The sequence below is a fragment of the Thalassophryne amazonica genome, unplaced genomic scaffold (genome assembly GCF_902500255.1).
Source record: "Thalassophryne amazonica unplaced genomic scaffold, fThaAma1.1, whole genome shotgun sequence".
In the NCBI taxonomy this organism is placed as follows: domain Eukaryota; kingdom Metazoa; phylum Chordata; class Actinopteri; order Batrachoidiformes; family Batrachoididae; genus Thalassophryne; species Thalassophryne amazonica.
This window is the reverse complement of record NW_022986441.1, coordinates 1-24405: the sequence shown is the minus strand read 5'-3', so window position 1 is coordinate 24405 and position 24405 is coordinate 1. Positions and strand designations below refer to the sequence as shown.

General features: G+C 45.3%; 1 protein-coding gene across 2 annotated transcripts in view; it reads left to right on the top strand.

Annotated features, from left to right (window-relative positions):
* si:ch211-1a19.3 overlaps window positions 1-19810 on the top strand; it is a 34433-nt gene extending 14623 nt beyond the window's left edge. The window contains exons 3-4 of one of the 2 annotated variants that reach the window (XM_034165699.1): window positions 7360-7513; window positions 19630-19810. In XM_034165699.1, the coding sequence (XP_034021590.1) occupies window positions 7360-7513; window positions 19630-19795 (320 nt within the window). In that variant the 3' untranslated portion in view covers window positions 19796-19810. Of the gene's footprint in view, window positions 1-7359; window positions 7518-19629 lie in introns of both variants that reach the window. The other variant, XM_034165700.1, reaches the window with a different exon arrangement.
* The last annotated feature ends 4595 nt before the right edge of the window (window positions 19811-24405 follow it).

The window sequence follows — 24405 nt, the reverse complement described above, 5'->3', positions numbered from 1 at the left end:
TCGAACCAGCACCTTATTTTTAGCTGCAGTGACTCATGTCCACAGTAAAAATGTTTGGCTTCTGTTTGTCTGGAATCAAGGTCCAAACCTCTGACGCTGCAGTGTTTGCGCTTTTTTTTTTTTTTTGTATGAGGTAGAAAATAAAAGGACCTCCTCCAGGACCACAATTAATCCAAAATGAGAAAATTTTATTGATTAATCAGTCAACAAATTTTTGTTTTGATTGGCTGAAAAACTCCAAAGCGTTTTGAAATGAGTTCTAACAATGATCAAATGAGTTGAAAATCAAGTCAGAACCAGGTCACAACTTCATAAAGGAAAAAAAAAAACCCACAACAGTCACAAATACATCAGAACCAGAAAAACAGAACACAGAGACAGTGTCCCAGAACAGAACCAGAACAGAACAGAGAGATGTCATTCCAGAACAGAACATGAATAACAGACAGTGGTGGGCACAGTTCTGCAAATCCGCTAACCTAACGTATCTAAGATAATGTTTTCGTTATCTTATTAGCTTTTCAGATAACTTTGAAAACAATCAGCGGACCAATTAGCTTCCGATAAAATTAGGTCCCATCATTTTTAGACTGCTAACATATTTTTGCAGGCACAGCTACCTGTTAAATCCTCTACAGCAGGATGCTCAAGTTCAGTCCTCGAGAGCTACCTTCCTGATACTCTTAGTTGTCTCCCTCCTCCAACACACCTGAATCCAATGAAATGCTCATTAAAAGCCTGCTAACGAGTCATTTCATTGGATTCAGGTGTGTTGGAGGAGGGAGACAACTAAGAGTATCAGGAAGGTAGCTCTCGAGGACCGAACTTGAGCATCCCTGCTCTACAGGCAGAAGAGAGCTCGTTACAGGAGAGAAAGGAAATGAAAGAAAAAAGATATTTTCTCTTTACTCCATAATGACTCGCCGGCAAATCACACAAGTCATCAACAGGCATACAGTTTTAACTTATGGTTAAAATTATAACCAAACTAATTCCAGACTTCTTATTCTTCTTCATTGTCTTTCGGCTGTTCCCATTAGGGTTTGCCAGAGCAGATCAATCGTTTCCATCTCACCCTGTCCTCTGTATCGTCCTCTGTCTCACCAACCACCTGCATGTCCTCCCTCAGCACATCCATAAACCTCCTCTTTGGTCTCCCTCTTCTCCTCCTGCCTGGTGGCTCCATCCTCAGCATCCTTCTCTCTATATAACCTGGGTCCCTCCTCTGCACATGTCCAAATCAACTCAATCTCACCTCTCTGACTTTGTCTCCAAACCGTCCCACCTGAGCTGTCCCTCTGATATGTTCGTTCCTAATCTTGTCCATTCTCGCCACTCCCAAAGAGAATATCAACATCTTCAGCTCTGCCACCTCCAGCTCTGCGTCCTGTCTTTTTGTTAGTGCCACCGTCTCTAAACCGTCCAACATAGCTGGTCTCACTACTGTCTTGTAAACTTTCTCCTTAACTCTTGCTGATATTCTTCGATTACAAATCACTCCTGCCACCTTTCTCCACCCACTCCACCCTGCCTGCACTCTCTTCTTCACCTCTCTACCACACTCTCCATTACTTTGAACAGTTGACCCCAAGTAGTTAAATTCAGCTACTTTCACCACTTCTACTCCTTGTAACTGCACTATTCCACTGGGCTCCCTCCCATTCACACACATATACTCAGTCTGACTCCTACTGACTTTCATTCCCCTTCTATCCAAAGCATATGTCCACTTCTCCAGACTACACTCAACTTGCTCTCTACTCTCACTACAGAGCACAATGTCATATGCAAACATTATAGTCCATGGGGACTCCTGTCTGATCTCATCCGTCAACCTGTCCACCACTGCAAACAAGAAAGGACTCAGAGCTGATCCTTGGTGTAATCCCACCTCCACCTTGAATGAGTCTCATTCCGACTGCGCATCTCACCGCTGTCACACTATTCTTGTACGTGTCCTGCACTACCCTAACATACTTCTCTGCCACTCCAGACTTCCTCATACAATACTACAGCTCTTCTCTTGGCACCCTATCATAAGCTTTTTCTAAGTCCATAAACACACAATGTAACTCTTTCTGGCCTTCTCTGGACTTCTCCAACAGTATTCTCAGAGCAAACATTGCATCTGTAGTGCTCTTTCTCGGCATGAAGCCACATTGCTGCTCACAGATCTTCACCTGTTTTCTAAGCCTAGCTTCTACTACTCTTTCCCATAACTTCATGCTGTGGCTGATCAACTCTATGCCTCTGTAGTTACTGCAGCTCTGCACATCACCCTTGTTCTTGAAAATAGGAACCAGCACACTTCATCTCCACTCATCAGGCATCCTCTCACTTTCCAAGATTTTATTAAACAATCTGGTTAGAAACTCCACTGCCATCTCTCCGAGACATTTCCATGCCTCCACTGGAATGTCATCTGGACCAACTGCCTTTCCACTCTTCATCCTCTTCATAGCAGCCCTCACTTCTTCCTTACTAATTAATAAAACTAATTCCAGACAAGTTATTTAAATTAATGTCACATCTGGGTTTTATGAAGTGAAAATATCAGCTATATGCTTTAGTTTTAAAGTAATGTATTAATTTTGAAGGTTTTAGTGTTTGGACCACACATGCTGCAGTGCATTATGGGTAACGTTTCACGAGAAATGCATTTAGACCCTCTGATCATGCTGCACTTTAACCGCTCCACACAGACAACAGCATTAAACTCTTTGTATATTGTACGTAAAACTCTCGTGAATATCTTCTCTGGGTTTATAGATGTTGTTATTGTGTTTGTTTTATGCCAGAAGCTCAGGTTGTGTGAGCTACCATTGCTTCTTGTTTATGTCATTCTGGGGGAAAGTGAAGTTTGCTCTTTAACGTCCTGCTTATTGTTCTATACAACACTGTTTGTCCTCTTTCTTCCAGAGTAATATATACAAGAGGTCTGAAATTTGGTTTGTGTTTATTAAATTCCACGCAGATTAAATGCAGCAGATACGGATTATTTGGAATATTTGTTTTAGCAAGTTTTCAGGATCGCTAGTATTCGCCCTAATGAGATATCCCATAATCCTTTGTGTTCCAGAAAGTTGTTCCAGTCTACAGCACAGAGAATCCACATGACGACAATTGTAAATGAACATTATACAACCAAAATGTACATTTTTATGCTTTTCATCACGTTAATAAGAGGCTGCAGCACCTCTCTGGTGTGAAAAGGGTTATGGGATATGGCCAATACTGCCATGATCACTGCCACCTACTGGCCAGTAGATGGCAGTAGAGACCCTGAAAACTTTTTAATAAACCTGAGCTTCTGGCATGTTTACATAAAACAAACAATAACAATGTGTATAAACCCAAAGAATATATTCACGAGAGTTTTAAGTACAATATACAAAGAGTTTAATGCTGTTGTCTGTGTGCAGCAGTTAAAGTGCAGCCTGATCAGAGCGTCTAAATGCATTTCTCCTGTCGTGAAACTTTACTCATAATGCACTGCAGCATGTGCATTTGTCCAAACACTAAAACCTTCAATATTTGTGCATTACTTTAAAACTAAAACATATACCTGATATTTTCACTTTCTAAAACCCAGACATGACGTTAATTTAAATAACTTGTCTGGAATTAGTTTGGTTAAAATTTTAACCATAAGCTAAAGCTGTATGCCTCTGGATGACTTGCGTGATATATCTGTATGGTGCAAAGAGAAATTTTCTTTATTTTTCCTCCTCCACCTCAGTCACCAGGTCTCTCTTTCTGAGAGAAAGCTAATCTGACTCAGAAGCACTGGCTCACTGTTGTGTCAGTAGCTCCTAGTGTACTGAAATCAATACTGAAATTTTTCATTTACCTTTTATCTGTAACTTCTGCTAATTTTTTTTTAGGGATTTATCGGTTTAGCTTTATAAAAGATAACTTTTCAGTTAGCGGATTAACTGTTATCGAAGCTAACTTTTTGGTTAGCTGTGCCCACCACTAATAAGAGAACACAGTTTTTTTTTTTTTTAATCCACTAAATATACAGGTCGTCTCACTAAGACAGGAAGTCTCATTTTCACATACCAAACATAACCAACAGCAATTAGACAGAACAAAAACTCTCAAATCCCACAAATCATTTCAATCTGAAGTCCAGTCCCTCATTCTGGACTCATCATAACTGAGATGATGAGTCCAAACACAGCCGCTGGCCCGTGGCCTCATGGGAAGTGCTTCTGTTGTCTTACATCCTGTTTGACAGAAACATTGAATTCCACATGAACAAAGATATTGTGTGAAGAGGAGTGGCTGATTTTATCACACTGTGAAGACGGAACAGGTCCAGATGGAAACAGTGAGTCACAGACAGAACCAGGACCAACAAAATCCCCAACACAACACATCAGAGCGGAACCAGCGAACCATCTACAGACCCATAAAAATAACACCGACAGAACACGTTAGCTGACGTTAAATGTATTCCTGCAGCCAGAGCTCCTGACACTGCCTCCCACCTTAGGGTGCTGACGCTGCAGAAGGGTAGACAGACTAAGGAACATGACACGAGATACAGTCACATAGTTATTCACGTTGGTGCCAATCATGTCAGGATGAAGCACTCAGAGGTCACAAAAAAATGGATATAGAGAGGGCTTGTGAAGTTGCCAGAAAGATGTGTCGGCATCGATTAATAGTCTCTGGTACCATCCCCTCCTGGGGTAATGATGACATGTTTAGCAGGCTGACATTGTTAAATAGGATTCAAGGATCTTTATTGTCATGCCAACTCACATTTCCATGTTAGTGGTACGAAATTTGTACTCAGATCCCGGTTATTTAAAAACAAACAAACAAAAAAACTATAAATATAACCTATTAAAATGAATAAGTTCAACAGTCTGACAGCCTCAGGGAAGAAGCTGTTTCTGAGCCTAGTAGTTCTGCTCTGAATGTTCCTGAACCACATGCCTGGAAGGGGCTGAAACAGACTGTGTGCGGGATGGGAGGAGTCCCTCAGAATGCGGCGAGCCCTTCCCCTGCACCGTGATAAGTAGAAATCTGAGGTGCTGGGAAGGCTGCTCCCTATAATCCTCTGTGCAGCCTTTACCACCCTCTGCAGAGCCCCCTCTCAGCAGCTGTGCAGCTGCCGTGCCACATAGTGGTGCAGGTGCAGGGGATGCTCTCCACTGCACAGTGATTGATAGAAGCTCCTCAAAATGGAACTCCCAAGCCCAGCTCTCCACAGCTTCCTAAGGAAGCAGAGGTGCTGGTGGGTTTTCCTGACCAAATGGGAGGTATTGGCACCCCAGGTGAGATCACTGGATATGTGCACACCCAGGTAACTGAAGTTGGAGACCACTTCCACAGCTGCTCCTCCAATGTACAAGGGAGGGTGAGGGCACTTGTTCTTCCTAAAATCCACCACCATTTCCTTGGTCTTCTTCACAGCGATGCAGAGATTGTTATCTCTGCGCCACTGCACCAGATGTTCCACCTCCTCTCTGTATATGGACTCATCATCATCCTTGATGCGTCCCACTACTGCTGTGTCGTCTGCAAACTTCACTATATGACAGCTGGGATGTCTCGCTGAGCAGTCATATGTTAGCAGAGTGAACAGGATGGCTCAGCATACAGCCCTGGGGCGCACCAGTGCTAAGGGTGATAGAAGAGGAGATGGTGTTGTGGATCTTTACAGTCTGTGGTCGGTTGGTCAGGAAGTACAGGACCCAGTCCCCCAGTGTGGAGCTCAGACCAAGGGAGCAGAGCTTCTGCACTAGGGTCTGTGGGATGATGGTGTTAAAAGCGGAGGAAAAGACCAGGAAGAGCAGGCGGACATATGAGTTCCTGCTCTCCAGATGGGTAAGGGCTGAGTGAATCACCAATGAACTGGTGTCCTCAGTGGAGCGGTTCCACTTATAGGCATACTGGTGGGGGTCTACAGTGACGTCGATGGAGTCTTTGATGTGGGTCATGACCAGCCTCTCAAAGCACTTCATAACTACCGGAGTTAAAACTATAGGTCGGTAGTCATTCAGGACTCTCACTATGGGAGCACTTGGGGATGAGGACAATTGTGGCAGTCTTTAAGCAGGTGGGGACGGCTGCCAAAGTCAGTGATGTATTACAAATGTCTGTCAACACCTCAGACAGCTGGTGTGTGCTGTCCCTCAGTGCCCGCCCCGGAATACTGTCTGGGCCTGCAGCTTTCCGGGGGTTAATCCTCTGGAGGGTCTTCCTTACATCTGCTGCAGTCACACTGAGGGGCATGTCACCAGGAAGTGGCGTGAGTCTGGTGCTGGGGGGCATATCCGGTTCCTCAAAGCGGGCGAAAAACCTGTTAAGTGCATCTGGCAGAGAGAGATCCCTTGGGCATTGTGCATCCCTGATGGTGTAATCTGTGATGTACTTTATGCCCTGCCACATGCGCCAGGGGTCATTGGTGGTAAAGTGACCCTGGATTTTCTGAGCGTATGTGGCCTTGGCCCTCATGATGCCAGCCTTCAGCTCCTTCCTTGCCGCTGTGAGCGCTGATGCCTCACCTGCCCTGAACACAGCATCCCTAGCTTTCGACAGAACTCTCACCTCAGCATTCAGCCAGGGTGTCTGATTCGGGCAGCAGGTTACTGTCCTGGTGGAAGTGACGTCATCAATGCATTTGGAGATGAAGCTGAGGACAGAGGTTGAACCACCTACAGACCCATAAAAACAACCCCGACAGAATGCGTCAGACCAGAATCAGCAAACTGCCATCAGATCAATAAAAACAGGATGAACAGAAGCCAAAACACCCGACTCACAGTTCATCAGTTTAAATGTGTTGCATGAGCATGAACTGGTTTCTGTTGCAGGTCACAACAAACTTTCTCTCCATGTCTGACCAAAAACACGCTCAATAAACTCGACCTTAGTTTATACAGTATAATAGATGGGTCCCTGCGGAGGATCCTCGGCTCCTGCTGGAATGACTTTGTGTCAAATGAACAGTCACTGAGTGAGACTCATTTCAGGATCACTGAGACTATGATGGATCATCAACTATGGTCTGGATTCAGCACAGAGGTGAATCAGTGTTGAGGACCCCAGAGACTGGAGAAGGACAAGAACATGCTGATGTGTTACCTGGCTGCAGCAGATAGATGGTTATTGGTGAGATGTGGGATGGGCTGGTTGTCTGCTTGGGTGATGGCCATCCAGGACTCAAGGCAGTTCCCTGATGATGTGGATGTGACAGACGAAGGCTCCAGTAAATGTTTCTAGACCCAACCTGAATATAGCAGACAGAGTAGTTCCTCAGCATTGATCAGATTACAGTTTGGATGGTCAGAGGTCAAATGGACTTTGATGTGCCACCATTTTACAGAGCTTGTGTCATTTCAGATCACATTGAAAACCTGGAGCAGAACCTGACCCAAGCCTTCCACTTCACCAAGTCATGCTTCAGCCTGAAGGAAGCAGCGCAGAATCAGATGATGGCAGCAGAGAGTCAGACAAAAGCCTGTCAGTCAAGCCAGCAGTACCTGCAGAAACAACTGTGAGTCCCAGAGAGCGCTGCTCAGACTGAAGACCAAATCCAGAGTCCCTAACCCTGACAAAACCTCCTCGACTCTCCCAGACTAACCATCCTCTAGTCTCCCCGGCTAAACCTCCTCTACTCTCCCAGACTAACCGTCCTCTAGTCTCCCCGGATAAACCTCCTCTACTCTCCCAGACTAACCATCCTCTAATCTCCCGACTAACTGTCCGCTAGTCTCTTCAACTAACCCTCCTCTAGTCTCTCCAACTAACCCTCCTCTACTCTCCCAGACTAACCGTCCTCTAGTCTCCCCGGATAAACCTCCTCTACTCTCCCAGACTAACCATCCTCTAATCTCCCGACTAACTGTCCGCTAGTCTCTTCAACTAACCCTCCTCTAGTCTCTCCAACTAACCCTCCTCTAGTCTCCCCGACTAACCATCCTCTACTCTCCCCGACTAACCATCCTCCAGTCTCCCAGCCTAAACCTTTTCTACTCTCCCAGACTAACCGTCCGCTAGTCTCTTCAACTAACCCTCCTCTTGCTGAGGAGAGGTTGAGAATGCCTGAGGCTGGCTTACAAATCTGGCAACTTGCTTCCGACAGATTGCTGTTGTGACACTCTTCTGAACTTTACACAGTTGTATACTTTTCTTTTATTTCTGTTGAGCACTCTTCTGGTTATGTGTATCTACTCTGAAAGTTACACTGGTCAAAAAAAAAAAAAACTTTTTGTCTGCTACCTGAAGAGAAACAACTGATTTTGACTAATTTGAGTATGCTGATTTCAAATGTGCAAACAGAATTTCTCTAGCACGTCAAGATTTTGAATTATGTGACTATACCAATAAATGCCAGTCGCCAAATTGTTCTCAATGATTTTATTAGAAATGAACACACAACTGGTGAAAAAAAATTACACAGATACCAAACTATCAATCATTATGAGGAAACTCAAATTAATACACTCCACAATTAGTCTTAACAGTTCAAAAGTGAGCCAAACACTTGCTCTTGTGCTTGTGGGTCACAGACGTTTCACGCTGTAGAAACCAGCAGTAGTCACCCATCATGTTTGCATTATAACGCCCCTGGTACCTGGTCTCCATTTCAGAGATATCTTGGTGGAATCTTTAACCATGCTCATCACTCACATCACCCTAATTGGGTGGAAAGAACTCAAGATGAGAGTGCAGGCAGTGAATCTTAAGTGACATTCTGCAGCCCATGCGTTTGTATGATTTGAGCAAGTTGTCAACTAGTTCTTCATAGTTTGTGGCTTTGTGGCTGCCCAAGAAATTCTGTACCACTTGCACAAATGATTCCCATGCTGTTAGTTCAAGGGGTCTGAGCTTAGATGGAAAGTCTTTGTCTGTAATAAGCTCATGTATTTGAGGTCCATCAAAAATCCCAGCTTTAAGCTTGGCATCACTTTGGACTGCCCCAAATTTTTTGCTTCAGGTATTTAAAGCCATCTGAGCTATGATCCATTGCCTTCACAAAGTTCTTGATGAGGCCAAGTTTTATATGCAGGGGAGGAAGGTATACTTTCTGTGGATCAATCAATGCCTGGTGTTTTACATTGTGTTTTACAACTGTGTGTTGAACTCGTTCCTGCCACGTCTTGATTTTGATTTTGATAGATTGTTCCTTTCTCATAAACATTTGCAGTGTGTTAGATTTGATGCATTTGCCAAATATCTCTAGGTCTCTTTTTTCATATTTTGCATTTCTGATTTTAGAACATTGAACAAACTATTTTTGAGGCTAGATTAATCATATATATATATATATATATATATATATATATATATATATATATATATATATATATATATATATATATAATATATATATATATATGAGGTCTGTTAATAAAGTGTCCAACCTTTTTATTTTTTCAAAAACCATATGGATTTGAATCACGTGTGATTGCATCAGCCAAGCTTGAACCTTCGTGCGCATGCCTGTCGGTTGCGTCATTCGCCTGTGAGCAGGCTTTGTGTGAACACTGGTCCACCCCTCTCGTCGGATTTTTATTGCGAATAAATGTCTGAATGATTTGGAGCTTTGATGCATCAAATTTTTCCAGAAACTGTGAGAGACAGTTAGGTGGACACCATTCGGAAAATTCAGATGGCTTTCAGGGACGATTTTATGGGGATTACACAAATTAAGGAGTGCTCCAGGCGGTTTAAAGATCGCCCACAGCATCTGAGAGAGCGGCACACTCCGAGCGCCGATCAACAGGCTCAAACCCCGCTGAAACAACCAGATCATTTCCAACATGAAGGCTTTGTTGATCCGGGACGTTGTCTGACTTCCACAAAAATGGCAGAAGACGTGGATATCAAGACTTTTTCGGCACATTCTACTGTTACAGGAGTTTTTTTTCATGGAAAGAGAAGCGGAGAGATGCGCCACAGAGCCGCTCATGGCGCGGGACAAAAGCACCTCCGTGTTGGTCTCACAGGACGGCTTTCATGTGGATTTCAGACAGCTTTCGGTGGCTTTTCAGTCGTGTGAATATCTGAGAAATTGTGCATGAGCTGGACATGCCAGAACATGTCCTGTGAGGCTTCATCACGGCGTTGCTTTGCTCCACAGCGACGCGCGGAATTCCTCCGCACGTCTGTCTCAATGTGCCGAAAAAGTGCAGATGTCCACGTCTCCCGCAATTCCTGTGCTAGTCAGACGATGTCTTGGATCAACACAGCGTCCAGTTTGGAAATGAACGGCACATTCTACTGTTACAGGAGTTTTTGTCATGGAAAGAGAAGCGGAGGAATTCCGCGCATCGCGGTGGAGCCGCATGGCGCAAAGCAACGCCGTGATGAAGCCTCACAGGACATGTTGGGGCATGTCCAGCTCATGCTCAATTTCTCGGATAGTCACACAACTGAAAAGCCACCGAAAGCCGTCTGAGCCATCTCAAAGCCGTCCTGTGAGACCAACACGGAGGTGGTTTTGTCCCGTGCCATGAGCGGCACGGTGGCACATCCCTCCGCTCCTCTTTCCATGAAAAAAACTCCTGTAACAGTAGAATGTGCCGAAAAAGTGCTGATGTCCACGTCTTCTGCCTTTTTTTGTGGAAGTCAGATGACGTCCCGGATCAACAAAGCCTTCACGCTGGAAATGATCTGGTTGTTTCAGCGGGGTTTGAGCCTGTTGATCGGCGCTCGGAGTGTGGCGTGCTCTGAGCAGCTGTGGGTGGTCTTTAAACCAGCTGGAGCACTCCTTAATCTGTGTAATCCCCATAAAATCGTCCCTGAAAGCCATCTAAATTTTCCGAATGGTGTCCACCTGGAGGTCTCTCACAGTTTCTGGAAAAATTTGATGCAGCAAAGCTCCAAATCGTTCAGACATTTATTTGCAATAAAAATCCGACGAGAGGGGTGGATCACTGCTCACACAAAGCCTGCTCACAGGCAAATGACGCAACCGACAGGCGTGAAAAAACTCACGCATGTGCACGAAGGTTCAAGCTTGTCTGATGCAATCACACGTGATTCAAATCCATATGGTTTTTGAAAAAAATAAAAAGGTCGGATAGTTTTCTAACAGACCTTGTAAATGTATTCAGTGCTCCAGCAGTATTCCATCACTTGATGTACATGTACCACAAAAACTTGGTTTTCATCTGTAGACTGATCAAAGCAATCATTATAAAAAAAAAAATTACAAATTTCTGGCAATGTTGGCCCTCAATATTGGCAGTTTGACTGAATTGTTTTACCATATTTGGATTCAGCAACCCAAAATCACCCAAATTAGTGCTAAATTCTGTTTATTTTAACAATCTACATTTGCATGAGAAGCACCATAATAGCAATAGATTAGCTAAATATTGGCATGTGCATAACTCAAGAACCTGATGTGCTAGACAAATTCTGATTACAGATTTGGAATCAGCATACCTGAAATACCCGATTATCAGCTAATATTCACCATGTAGCAAAACCATTGCTGACCAGTGTTATTGAACTACGGTCCTGTTGTGAATCACTAGCGGTTAGCATTCTGTATCTAGGTCGACCCCCCCCTTCCCCCACCGTTACATTTATAGCTGTTTCTTTTTTCTTTCTTTTTTTAACCTGTTTAACATTTGTTAGTTTTTAAGTGTAACTGCTGTGAATTTTAGGTCATTATTTTACTCCTGTGTAAATCTTAGGAGCAGCTAGCATTTTCACTAGCGATTAGCTTGCTTTACCTAGTTCGACCCCCCCCATTTTTTTAATACTTCTGTTAGTTTTAGTGTAACTGTTGAATTTTAGCTTAATATTTTGCTCTTGTGTTAAGCTTAGGAGTGGTTTACTTGTAGGAGGGTTTTTTTTTTTAACTGTTCCTACAAGTCTAATACTTCTGCTACGTTTTCAGTGGAACTGCTGTGAATTTTAATTCATTTACTTATGTCTCTGTGAATCCTGTGTGAGCCTTAGGAGTGGTTAGCTTATCCATTATTGGTTAGCTTGTGCCTGCTTGGCTATACTCTTGAATTTCTCAGTGCACAAAGTACACAACTTTACCTAAAATTCGCTCCAATGTGTCATCAAATAGGAAGCGCTTCCATTCCGCTTGGCGTCAAGTGATCACACGGAGCGAGTTGTTGTGGAAAGCTCCCAATACAGAGAGTATCATTATTTGCTGCAGGAGCTGCGTCTGGATGACAGCCGCTTTCAGTGGTCCTTCCGCCTCTGCGGGACCCAGTTTGAGGACCAAGGACATGTAAACAATGAAGAAAAAAAAAAAAACTCCACTTCTTGCTGCAGCTCGCTCTTCCCCCAAAAAACCTCTGTCATAATTGTGTTTAGAAATCAGTCACCATTTGTTTTATTATACATCTGTGTAGTTAATAAGTAAAATAATCTCCACGGATGTTTCCCTCGCGCGCGCACACGTAAAATAAAAAGAGAAAGAAACTCCTCTCCCGCTGCTGTTGGTCTGCTGCTCGCTCCAAAAACTCTGTCATAATTGTGAAATAAAGGACAAAAGAGACATAAGTCCTGCTCACAGGCTACTACCAGAGACAGGACATGTTCACATCCTCAGTCAAACTCCAGACATCTCCATGTCACACATATTCAGTCCCTGATTGGTCATCGCGGCGCGAAGAGACGAAAAAGTTCTGATTTTTCAACTTGGGGAGGAGGGCAACGCGACATGATGCGACGCAATATTGCGCTAGAAATGCGCCACTCGCTCAAAATCGCTTCACTCGCATTGCTTCACTCGCGCCCATCGCGTCGCGCTGCGTGACTTGGCACCAAAACGCGTCGCTCCATAGGGATTACATGGCAACCTGTGGCTGCAGTCGCTCGTGTCGCGTCCGGTGTAAACGCAGCATTAAAGAGCAGTGTACGTAGGTTAGAACAGCTTCTTAGCTCAGTGGAGTTAGATGTTACGGGCACTCCAGATGAGGTTAGTGTTGTGCCGGCTAGCAAGCCCATTAGCATCAGCCGAGAAACACTGGCTGTGGAGGACGGCTTTCGGACTGCGGCTAGGCGGAGGAAGCCCCATAGGGCTTGGTGCCCGGTTGTGGTACCCCAATCACACACACACTGCGAACTGTGAATTGGTTCTCCCACTTGGATTTGCCTGATGTGAATTCTCTGAGCCCACAAGTGACTTCCACTCCTTTCTCCAGGCCGAAACACTGGACTTTAGTGATAGGGGATTCTATCACCTGCAAAAGTCAGGTTACAGACGCCGGCTAACGTTAAATGTATTCCTGGGGCCAGAGCTCCAGACAATGCATCCCATCTTAAGGTGCTTACGCTGCAGAAGGAAGACAGACTAAGGAACATGACACAAGATGTAGTTACATAGTTATTCACATCAGCACCAATGATGTCAGGATGAAGCACTCAGAGGTCACAAAAATGGACATAGAGAGGACTTGTGACCTTGCCAGAAAGATGCGTCGGAATCGATTAATAGTCTCTGGTCCCCTCTCCTCCCGGGGTAATGATGAGGCGTTCAGCAGGCTGACATCATTAAACAGGTGGCTGGCGCAATTTTGTAGACAGCAAGGCTTTAGCTTGATTGATAACTGGCCTTCTTTCTGGGGCCGCTGTGGCTTGCTGATGCCGGACGCCCTCCACCCTACTGGGGAAGGCACCGCCATCTTGTCTGTGAACATAGATAGAGCTCTACAGGGAGGGTAACAGTAGGAATCTACAGCAGGCCACGGAGCAGGTGATTAGAGACCCTGCAAGGCTTATGACAAATGTGGATGTGGAATCCATTAGCTTAGCTGAGAAATTAGTGCAGAAAATCCACTGGTGATAGTGCAGTTTATCTGCCAGGGAGGAAAATTCAACAAGTTGGGACTGTGGCCTGCTTCCGTAGACGTGTCCATAAAAATCATAGAGGGATATGCTTTGCAAACTCAATACCCATTACTACATTGGATGATGTTGAAATTGAGGATGGCCCAGTGGTTGTTCCAGCAATAGCAAAGATTTTGTGTCTGCTACCTACAACGCGTGTGGAATGTCTCAAACCCAAACCTACTTCTAGGCATCTTATATATGCTACTCTGGAACCACCCCTAAACCCAAACAGATCAACTGTCAACCCACTGAGGTCCTTAGCCTGGGTCTCGTTAACATAAGATCACTGTCCTCAAAATCATTGTTGATTAATGATCTAATTATTGATCATCACTTAGATATGATTGGGTTATGTGAAACCTGGCTTAAACCTACAGCTGTAACCCTGCCCGCCAGCATATATATTTAGTCACGTCCCTCGTGATGCAAAGCAAGGCGGGGGTGTTGCTCTTATTTATAAATCTAGGTTTATCTAAATCTAGGCTTATTAGCTGTTGGGGTGACAAATATAACTCATTTGAGCATCTGATTCTCCATTCTGCTCAGGATATTACGCATTGCCAAGGTCAGAAGAATAAAAATCAGCCATATTACTTTGTCACTGTATATAGGCCTCCTGGCACATATTCTGAATTCTTAGAATTCTTGGTGTGTTCATCTCTAACTTGTCAACTAGTGTAGATAACATTCTGATCATTGGTGACTTTAACATTTATATAAATAAGCCTTCTGATCCCCTCTGCAAATCATTTATGAAAATTGTGGATGCATTAAGATTTCGGAAATGCATTAGGGACTCGACGCACATTAGTGGAAATACTCTGGATTTGGTTCTCGCACGTGGTATTGCTGTCATGAATATTGACATTGTGCCTCTTACATCAGTGGTCTCCAATCACTCACTTATTAAATTTACATTTTCACTGCCGTGTTTAGTGGAACAACAACCTTATATATCACTACGGCGATGCATCAACTCAACTAAGACTGAACTTGAAGCAAGACAGCCTGATGTCTTAGCTTCACATGTGGCAAATGCCCTATCAGTAGACAGTCTTGTGGATAGTTTAAACTCAGCGCTCAAAACTACACTCGACTTGCGCCACCTGTCTTAAAATCGCGCTCCCCCAAAATATAGTCACCTTGGTTCAGTGATTACCTGCGTGACCTCAAGCATAAGGCAAGAGGTCTAGAACAGAAATGGAATCATTCAAAATTAGAAGTATTACACCTTGCGTGGTGTGATGCTATCTTAGACTATAAGCATACATATAAAGGTAAAGTCCGTCATAGTTAATAGGTCTGCTACAAAGTGGACCTATTACTCTGATTTGATCAACAAAAACAAGTGTAACTCAAAGTTCTTGTATGACATGGTGACAGCACTTACTCATGGACAACCACCTGTAGATTTCCTGAATTACTTTGACAAGAAAATACAAGACATTAGGTTAAGCATATCCCAGCATGTGGTGGGATTGAGGTGGGCACCATTACTGAGGTATTACCTAGATTTACAGAATTTGATAGTATCTCACTAGGCATGCTGACGAAACTCGTAACGTCAACAAAAAGCACAACCTGTTTATTTGATCCTATACCAACAAAACTGTTTAAGGACCTGTGGCCCACTCTTGGGCCGACTGTGCTGGAAATTATTAATCTTTCTTTAACTTCTGCATCTGTTCTGAAATGTTTCAAATCTGCAGTGATTAAACCATTACTTAAGAAACCTAATCTTGACCCTAGTGTATTGAAAAACTATCGGCCGATATCAAATCTATCATTTTGCTCTAAAATTCTGGAAAAAGTGGTTTCACAGCAGCTCGTGGACTATCTTACTGAGAATAATCTTTTTGAGCCACTGCAGTCTGCTTTTAGAAAATATCATTCCACAGAGACGGTTCTCACTAAAGTGGTGAATGATCTGCTTACAATGGATTCGGACATCACTACGGTTCTGGTGCTGTTAGATCTCAGTGCTGCATTTGATACAGTGGATCATCATATTCTACTTGATAGGCTGGAAAATCATTTTGGGATTACTGGGAGTGTCCTTGCATGTCTGACGTCATACCTGACCAGTCGTTCTCACTGTGTTTTGTACAGTAACACTACCTCTAACCTTAGTGAGATGAAATTTGGGGTTCTACAGGGGTCCGTCTTAGGCTCCCTGCTTTTCTCCATTTATATAGCACCCCTTGGGCAATAATTGCGGCATTTTGGGATTACCTTCCACTGCTATGCTGATGATACTTAGTTATACATGCCGATAACTGCTGGTAATCTCATTCACATAAAAAAAACTGGATGTCTAGAAACTTCCTACTATTAAACTCTGATGAGACTGAAATGATGGTTCTTGTTGTTGGGGTAATTTTTGATCCTACATTGTCCTTTGGCCTCCACATTAGAAATATTACTAGGACTGCTTTCTTCGACCTGTGAAATATAGCAAAGATTCGTCCCATCCTGTCTATGGCTGATGCTGAGACCCTGATCCATGTGTTTATCTCTTCTAGATTTGACTACTGCAATGTTCTATTTTCTGGTTTGCCGCAATTCAGCATTAGGGCTCTCCAACTGGTTCAAAATGCTGCAGCCAGACTTTTGACACGAAGCAGAAAGTTTGACCACATTACACCCATTTTGGCATCTCTTCACTGGCTTCCTGTCCCAGTAAGATCATATTTTAAGGTTCTGCTACTAACCTATAAAATTGTTCACAGACTGGCACCTCCCTACCTAGCTGACCTAATTAAATCTTACGTACCGGCCCGGGCTTTGTGTTCTCAGGGTGCAGGACTACTTTGTGTCCCTAAGGTGAATAAGAAGTCTGTGGGTCACAGAGCTTTCTTTTATCGTGCCCCTGTTCTGTGGAATGATCTCCCTGCATCAATAAAACAGTCAGATTCTGTGGAGACTTTCAAGTCCAGACTTAAGATGCACTTATTTGCCCTTTCGTATGGCTAGCATACTGGTGCAGTTTTGTTTTACGCTTTCCATCCAGAGATGGGAGTTGTATTTGTGCTGGAGACCCTCCTGTCCTGTGCACCAACAACATTTCCTGTATATTTGTTTTGTGAATTGTTCTGTAATTTATGTCTGTATCATGGCCCAAGCAGAGGGTCACCCCTTTGAGTCTGGTCTGCTTGAGGTTTCTTCCTCAGGGGGAGTTTTTTTTTTTTCTTAACGCTGTTGCTCTTGGGGTTAGTAAGGTTAGACCTTACTTGTGTGAAGCACCTTGAAGCAACTCTGTCTTGATTTGGTGCTATATAAATGAAAATAAATTGAATTGAAATAGTCTCCCCAAATAACCCTCCTCTATTCTCCCTGACCAGACTCCTCTAGTTGGTCTCAGTTGGTTTTATTCTGCCTTTACTGCAGAAGGATCCCATTTTATTCCTTAAAATATATCTGTGATGTTTTGTTGTTTTTCAGAAGAAAAGAGTCCCAGCACCATAAGTGACATTCAGATGTCAATAGTTCATTTTATTCTTTTTAAAATAAGCTGTATGAGAACCTGTTTTCCATCTTTTAGCCACAGTCCAGCTCCCGGGGACCAACTCCAGATGTAGGGACGCTGCCTTGCTTAGGGGCAGAGAAAGGAGCAGACCCTAGATAAGCAGGTTTTTAATTGTGGGAGGAAACCGGAGGAAACTCACAGAGACACAGGGAGAACATGCAAACTGCACACAGAAAGGCCGGGAAGCGACCCCACAACCTTCTTTCTGTGAAGCACCAGTGCTAACCACTAAGCTACCGTGCCTCGCAGATACAACCAGAATGAACTGTTAGTCCTCAGTTCAAGGTCTGACATCCATGTTTTTGATCAACACAACATCCCTACAGAGACTGTGCTGGCATACACACTAGGTTAGGATGAGACCCACACAAACCTCCACTTCTCAGTCTCTTCATCCCAAATGTCAGCTCACTCCTTAACAAGAATATGCAGGACTTATGGTTATGATGGAGACTTGGACCATCCTAGTAGTGGGCCAGCATAGCAAAACAACTGTTCATTTTGTGAGGAAAGCATGGAATTTGGCACATATTCTAAATTAACTAATGTTTATTTTCAGATAAGGAGCCATCCTGGAGCTGAGCTCTAATGAGCTACAGGGGTCAATAAAGAATTACACAGGGGTCAAAATTTAAAAATGCTCCAATCATGTTGAAAACTATACCACATTATTCATCTGATCATAAAGATTCCAAAAAGGTATAGTTTGGACTATCTGTGACTGAATGTTCTGGAGTTATGGGGTAAAAACAGCAAGAATGGTGACAAAGGTCAGCTTTAGTTCGTACAGGGGTCAAAAGTTAAAGTTGATCCAATTTTGGTAAAAAGTGATGCAAATTATTGGTTGAAATAAAAGGATTAATAAATGGAATAGTTTTGACTGTGTTGAATGTTTGGTCTCCAAAGTAAAGGTAAAACAAGGTTGATGTCCACTGGATTCTGACGCATGACATGATTACTCAGCATGACAGATGGTGCAAACTATTCCTTTTTAAAATGCTATTAACTCATCCAATAACTCAACCAATCAATTTTTTTTAACCAAAATTGTTGCAACTTTAACTTTTGACCCCTGTACAAACTGAAACTGACCTTTGTCACCATTCTTGCTGTTTTTATCCCATAACTCCAGAACATTCAGTCATAAATAGTCCAAATTCATACCTTTTTGGAATCATTATGATCATAGTGTGGTATAGTTTTCAATATGATTGGAGCATTTTTAAATTCTGAACCCTGTGTAATTCTTTACTGACCCCTGTATCTCATTCAGAGTTCATTTAGAATGTGTGTGCCAAATTCCATGCTTTTATCACAAAATTAACCATTTTTATGGAAATTTTAGCTAAGCTGCACCACTGTAGAGGAGGCAGGCTGCACACGATAACGTGCAGAAAGGACAAGTGAGGCCAGTAAGTCCAGAGGAGGAGGACTTTGTGTCTACACAAATAACAGTGCACAGACACTAAGATCACTGACACCTTCTGCTGCCTGGACTTGGAGTACTTTTCAGTGAAATGTTGTCAGGTATTGGTGATAACTTTCAGAGCTCTGCGCGACATCGGTGAACTCCTTCACCCTCATGCTCCAAGCAAGTCCCTGAGGTACGCAGACCAGAACGAGCTGGCTGTACCGAGGTCAAGGCTGAAAACCAAAAGCAGACTGTGCACTTGGGGTGGGAGCTCCAAAGCTCCGGAGTGCACCACCTTTCTGTCTCAGCTCCTTTGAACATTTTTTCTAAGGTAAAAATTTGTGGAATTGGAAACTAGTGTTGGCGGAGGTTTGTACTCTACTGAAGACGGTGCTATAGTTCATATACAGTCCATGTGGGGGCAGCATGGTGGATTAGTGGTTAGCACTGTTACTGCAACTGTCACAGTGAAATGGTCATGGGTTTGATTCCCACCTGTGACCTTTCTGTGTGGAGTTCTCCCCATGTTTGTGTGGGTTCCCTCCGGGTGCTCCGGCTTCTTCCCACATCCAAAGACATGCAGGTTAGATGGACCGGAAACTTACAGTGTGAATGTGTTTGTTTGTGTGTATGTGACCCTGTGACAGACCCTGTGACAGTCCTGTCCAGGGTGAACCCACCTCACACCCTGTGACTGCTGGGATAGGCTCCAGCCCCCCGTGCCTCGCTCTTGAATAAGTGGTTGAAGATGAGTGTGTGTGTGAGTGAGTGAGAGTCCAAGTGCATTAAGTCCAGGTCATGATCAGATGACGCGATCATGTTCATTTACCGACATTCCAGCACCGACTCCTTTTCTGTTTTGCAGGCAGAAGTGTAAAGTCACCGAGTCTGAACCATCTCAACAGACCACAAACTGCAACACCACCCCCTCCAAAAACACCGCCTCACCCCTCTTTGGTATTCCAGTGCTGGCGGTGCTCGCCTTCACAGGGCTGCAGCTCATAACCTGTGAGTACACACACAGCTGCTAAACCAGCCACCATCAGAGTCCCAGAGCACAACATCCTGCTGCACCTCAACACAGCAGGAAACCATCTCAGATACCAAATAGTAACCGCCAAGTAGACCTGCACCCCCCCCCGAAAGTAACCATCGATCTGACACAGTCAGCTGACACGTGTTCTTGGATCCAGATTCCCTCACAGTGTCAGTGATCCTCCTTATCTGAGTCCCACTAAGTAACCGTTCCTTTGACACAAAGTCATTCCAACAGGACCCAAAGATCCTCCACAGAGACCTGGGACCAAAGACATCCAGTCCTCGCCTCAGGACACTGGTTAGAGTCTGAGTCTGGCAACCAGACAGGAAGCACCAGAAAGATATCCACATCACCAAACAGCTCTGACCTCTGACCTCCACGACTCCATTAGCTCTTTCCAGGTGTCTCTGGATCCCAAAGGCCGAGGACGTAGAGACATGAACTGAGATCAGTCAATGACTCATGTCTCTACAAGATCAAGACTTTCACCACATACAGAGACACATATGTCCAACACCCAGTCCAACACCCCGCTGAACACCCAGTCCGACACCCCATCCAACACCCAGTCCGACACCCCATCCAACACCCAGTCCGACACTCCATCCAACACCCAGTCCAACACCCAGTCCGACACCCAGCCCAACACCCAGTCCAACACCCCGCTGAACACCCAGTCCAATACACCATCCAACACACAGTCCATCACCCCGCTGAACACCCAGTCCAACACCCCATCCAACACCCAGTCCAACACCCCGCTGAACACCCAGGCCAACACCCATCCAACACCCCTTCCGACACCCCGTCCAACACCCAGTCCGACACCCCGTCCAACACCCCGTCCGACACCCCGCAGAACACCCAGTCCAACACCCCATCCAACACCCAGTCCAACACCCCGCTGAACACCCAGTCCAACACCCTGCTGAACACCCCATCCAACACCCAGTCCAATACACCATCCAACACCCCGCTGAACACCCAGTCCGACACTCCATCCAACACCCAGTCCGGCACCCCATCAAACACCCAGTCCAACACCCCATCCAACACCCAGTCTGACATCCAGTCCGACACCCCATCCAACACCCAGTCCGACACCCAGTCCAACACCCCGCTGAACACCCAGTCCAACACCCCATCCAATACCCAGTCCAACACCCAGCTGAACAAACCATCCAACACCCAGTCCAATACCCCATCCAACACACAGTCCAGCACCCAGTCCAACACCCTGCTGAACACCCCGTTGAACACCCAGTCCAACAACCCGTCCAACACCCCATCCGACACCCGGTCCAACACTCCATCCAACACCCGGTCCGGCACCCCATCCAACACCCAGTCTGGCACCCAGTCCAACACCCCGCTGAACACCCAGTCCAACACCCCATCCAACACCCAGTCCAACACCTTGCTGAACACCCAGTCCAACACCTTGCTGAACACCCAGTCCGACACCCAGTCCAACACCCCGCTGAACACCCAGTCCAACACCCCGCTGAACACCCCATCCAACACCCAGTCCAATACCCCATCCAACACACAGTCCAGCACCCAGTCCAACACCCCACTGAACACCCAGTCGAACACCCAGTCCAACAACCCATCCAACACCCAGTCCAACACCCTGCTGAACACCCAGTCCGACACCCAGTCCAACACCCCACTGAACACCCAGTCCAACACCCCGCTGAACACCCCATCCAACACACAGTCCAATACCCCATCCAACACACAGTCCAACACACAGTCAAACAACCCGTCCAACACCCAGTCCAACACCCCGTCCAACACTCAGTCCGACACCCGGTCCAACACTCAGTCCGACACCCGGTCCAACACTCCATCCAAAACCCGGTCCGGCACCCCGTCCAACACCCAGTCCGGCACCCAGTCCAACACCTTGCTGAACACCCAGTCCGACACCCAGTCCAACACCCCACTGAACACCCAGTCCAACACTCCATCCAACACCCAGTCCGGCACCCAGTCCAACACCCCGCTGAACACCCAGTCCAACACCTTGCTGAACACCCAGTCTGACACCCAGTCCAACACCCCGCTGAACACCCAGTCCAACACTCCATCCAACACCCAGTCCGGCACCCCGTCCAACACCCAGTCCGGCACCCCGTCCAACACTCCATCCAACACCCAGTCCGGCACCCCGTCCAACACCCAGTCCGGCACCCCGTCCAACACCCAGTCCGGCACCCCGTCCAACACCCAGTCCGGCACCCAGTCCAACACCCCGCTGAACACCCAGTCCAACACCCCGCTGAACACCCAGTCCAACACCCCGCTGAACACCCCATCCAACACCCAGTCCAACACCCCGCTCAACACCCCGCTGAACACCCAGTCCAACACCCAGTACCGTAATGATTTTCCTGTCTGTTCAGGCATTTGATCACACGACTCTGCTTCTTTAACCCTTTATGCCACCACAGAACCCAAGCACCAAAGACCACCAACATCCTGGAAGGAAGATCAGCCTTGTACAGCTGAAAGTACCTGGTCCAATGAGATGGCGCTACAGTTATCTGTCAGGACCGCGCTTTTATTTGCTACAAGTGTGGTGGCACAAGGTGCAGGTATGGAGAAACAGAATGCTTCAGACCTGCTCTGTTGGCAGGTTGAGGGTCATAAGACCACAGATGGTGAGTCGCCCACTCACTCATTCCTCCCTGTGTGCCCTCAGCAACTTCACAGTCTGCTGTTGCAGCCATCTGTAAGATCTGGACCTGCCCACGCAGTGCACTGCAACCCCTCTGGATGCTTTACAGAGGCGCTAGGGACCACAAACCTCGGTTACAATATACTGCAAAACATCATGCTCGAAACCCTCAAGTGATCTTTTTTCTATGAGGCGAGCTGCACAAACAAACATGCCCTAATGCTGTCAGTCAGGGGTCGCGTCCCAGTTCAGAGGCTGCACACTCCGAAGACAGCAGTCGTTGGTTGGTTAAGCCCCTTTCACACCGGGCCTGCTTCGAGTTGCTTCCTGTGGCGTCTTGACGATGCAGGAATATCTGTGTCAGGTGCGTGCAGCAGGGGGCAGAGAGGAGGTGAGGATGCAGCCTGCAGGTTCTCTGCACAGAGGAATCAAAGTGCACAGTTTGGCTGCAGGTCTGCGCTCTGAGTTCTGTTATAGTTTATCTTCCCTCCTTTGACTGCGCGCGCGCATGAATGAACCGTCCGTGAGTCAATGTGGAGATGTCAGGAGTTATGTCCTTTTTTTTTTTTAAACACAGTGATGAGAGAGTTTGAGGGGAGAACAAGGAACTAACTGCCCGTAGCCAGACAGTTTTTCTTTCTTTCTTTTAATTGTTCACATGTGCGCGCGTGAACGAATCGTCCGTGAGTGGACTGGAGATGTCCGGACTTTTTATTGGATCAATCAATCAATCAATCAATTTTTTTTACATAGCGCCAAATCACAACAAACAGTTGCCCCAAGGCGCTTTATATTGTAAGGCAAGGCCATACAATAATTATGTAAAACCCCAACGGTCAAAACGACCCCCTGTGAGCAAGCACTTGGCTACAGTGGGAAGGAAAAACTCCCTTTTAACAGGAAGAAACCTCCAGCAGAACCAGGCTCAGGGAGGGGCAGTCTTCTGCTGGGACTGGTTGGGGCTGAGGGAGAGAACCAGGAAAAAGACATGCTGTGGAGGGGAGCAGAGATCGATCACTAATGATTAAATGCAGAGTGGTGCATACAGAGCAAAAAGAGAAAGAAACAGTGCATCATGGGAACCCCCCAGCAGTCTACGTCTATAGCAGCATAACTAAGGGATGGTTTAGGGTCACCTGATCCAGCCCTAACTATAAGCTTTAGCAAAAAGGAAAGTTTTAAGCCTAATCTTAAAAGTAGAGACGGTGTCTGTCTCCCTGATCTGAATTGGGAGCTGGTTCCACAGGAGAGGAGCCTGAAAGCTGAAGGCTCTGCCTCCCATTCTACTCTTACAAACCCTAGGAACTACAAGTAAGCCTGCAGTCTGAGAGCGAAGCGCTCTATTGGGGTGATATGGTACTACGAGGTCCCTAAGATAAGATGGGACCTGATTATTCAAAACCTTATAAGTAAGAAGAAGAATTTTAAATTCTATTCTAGAATTAACAGGAAGCCAATGAAGAGAGGCCAATATGGGTGAGATATGCTCTCTCCTTCTAGTCCCCGTCAGTACTCTAGCTGCAGCATTTTGAATTAACTGAAGGCTTTTTAGGGAACTTTTAGGACAACCTGATAATAATGAATTACAATAGTCCAGCCTAGAGGAAATAAATGCATGAATTAGTTTTTCAGCATCACTCTGAGACAAGACCTTTCTGATTTTAGAGATATTGCGTAAATGCAAAAAAGCAGTCCTACATATTTGTTTAATATGCGCTTTGAATGACATATCCTGATCAAAAATGACTCCAAGATTTCTCACGGTATTACTAGAGGTCAGGGTAATGCCATCCACAGTAAGGATCTGGTTAGACACCATGTTTCTAAGATTTGTGGGGCCAAGTACAATAACTTCAGTTTTATCTGAGTTTAAAAGCAGGAAATTAGAGGTCATCCATGTCTTTATGTCTGTAAGACAA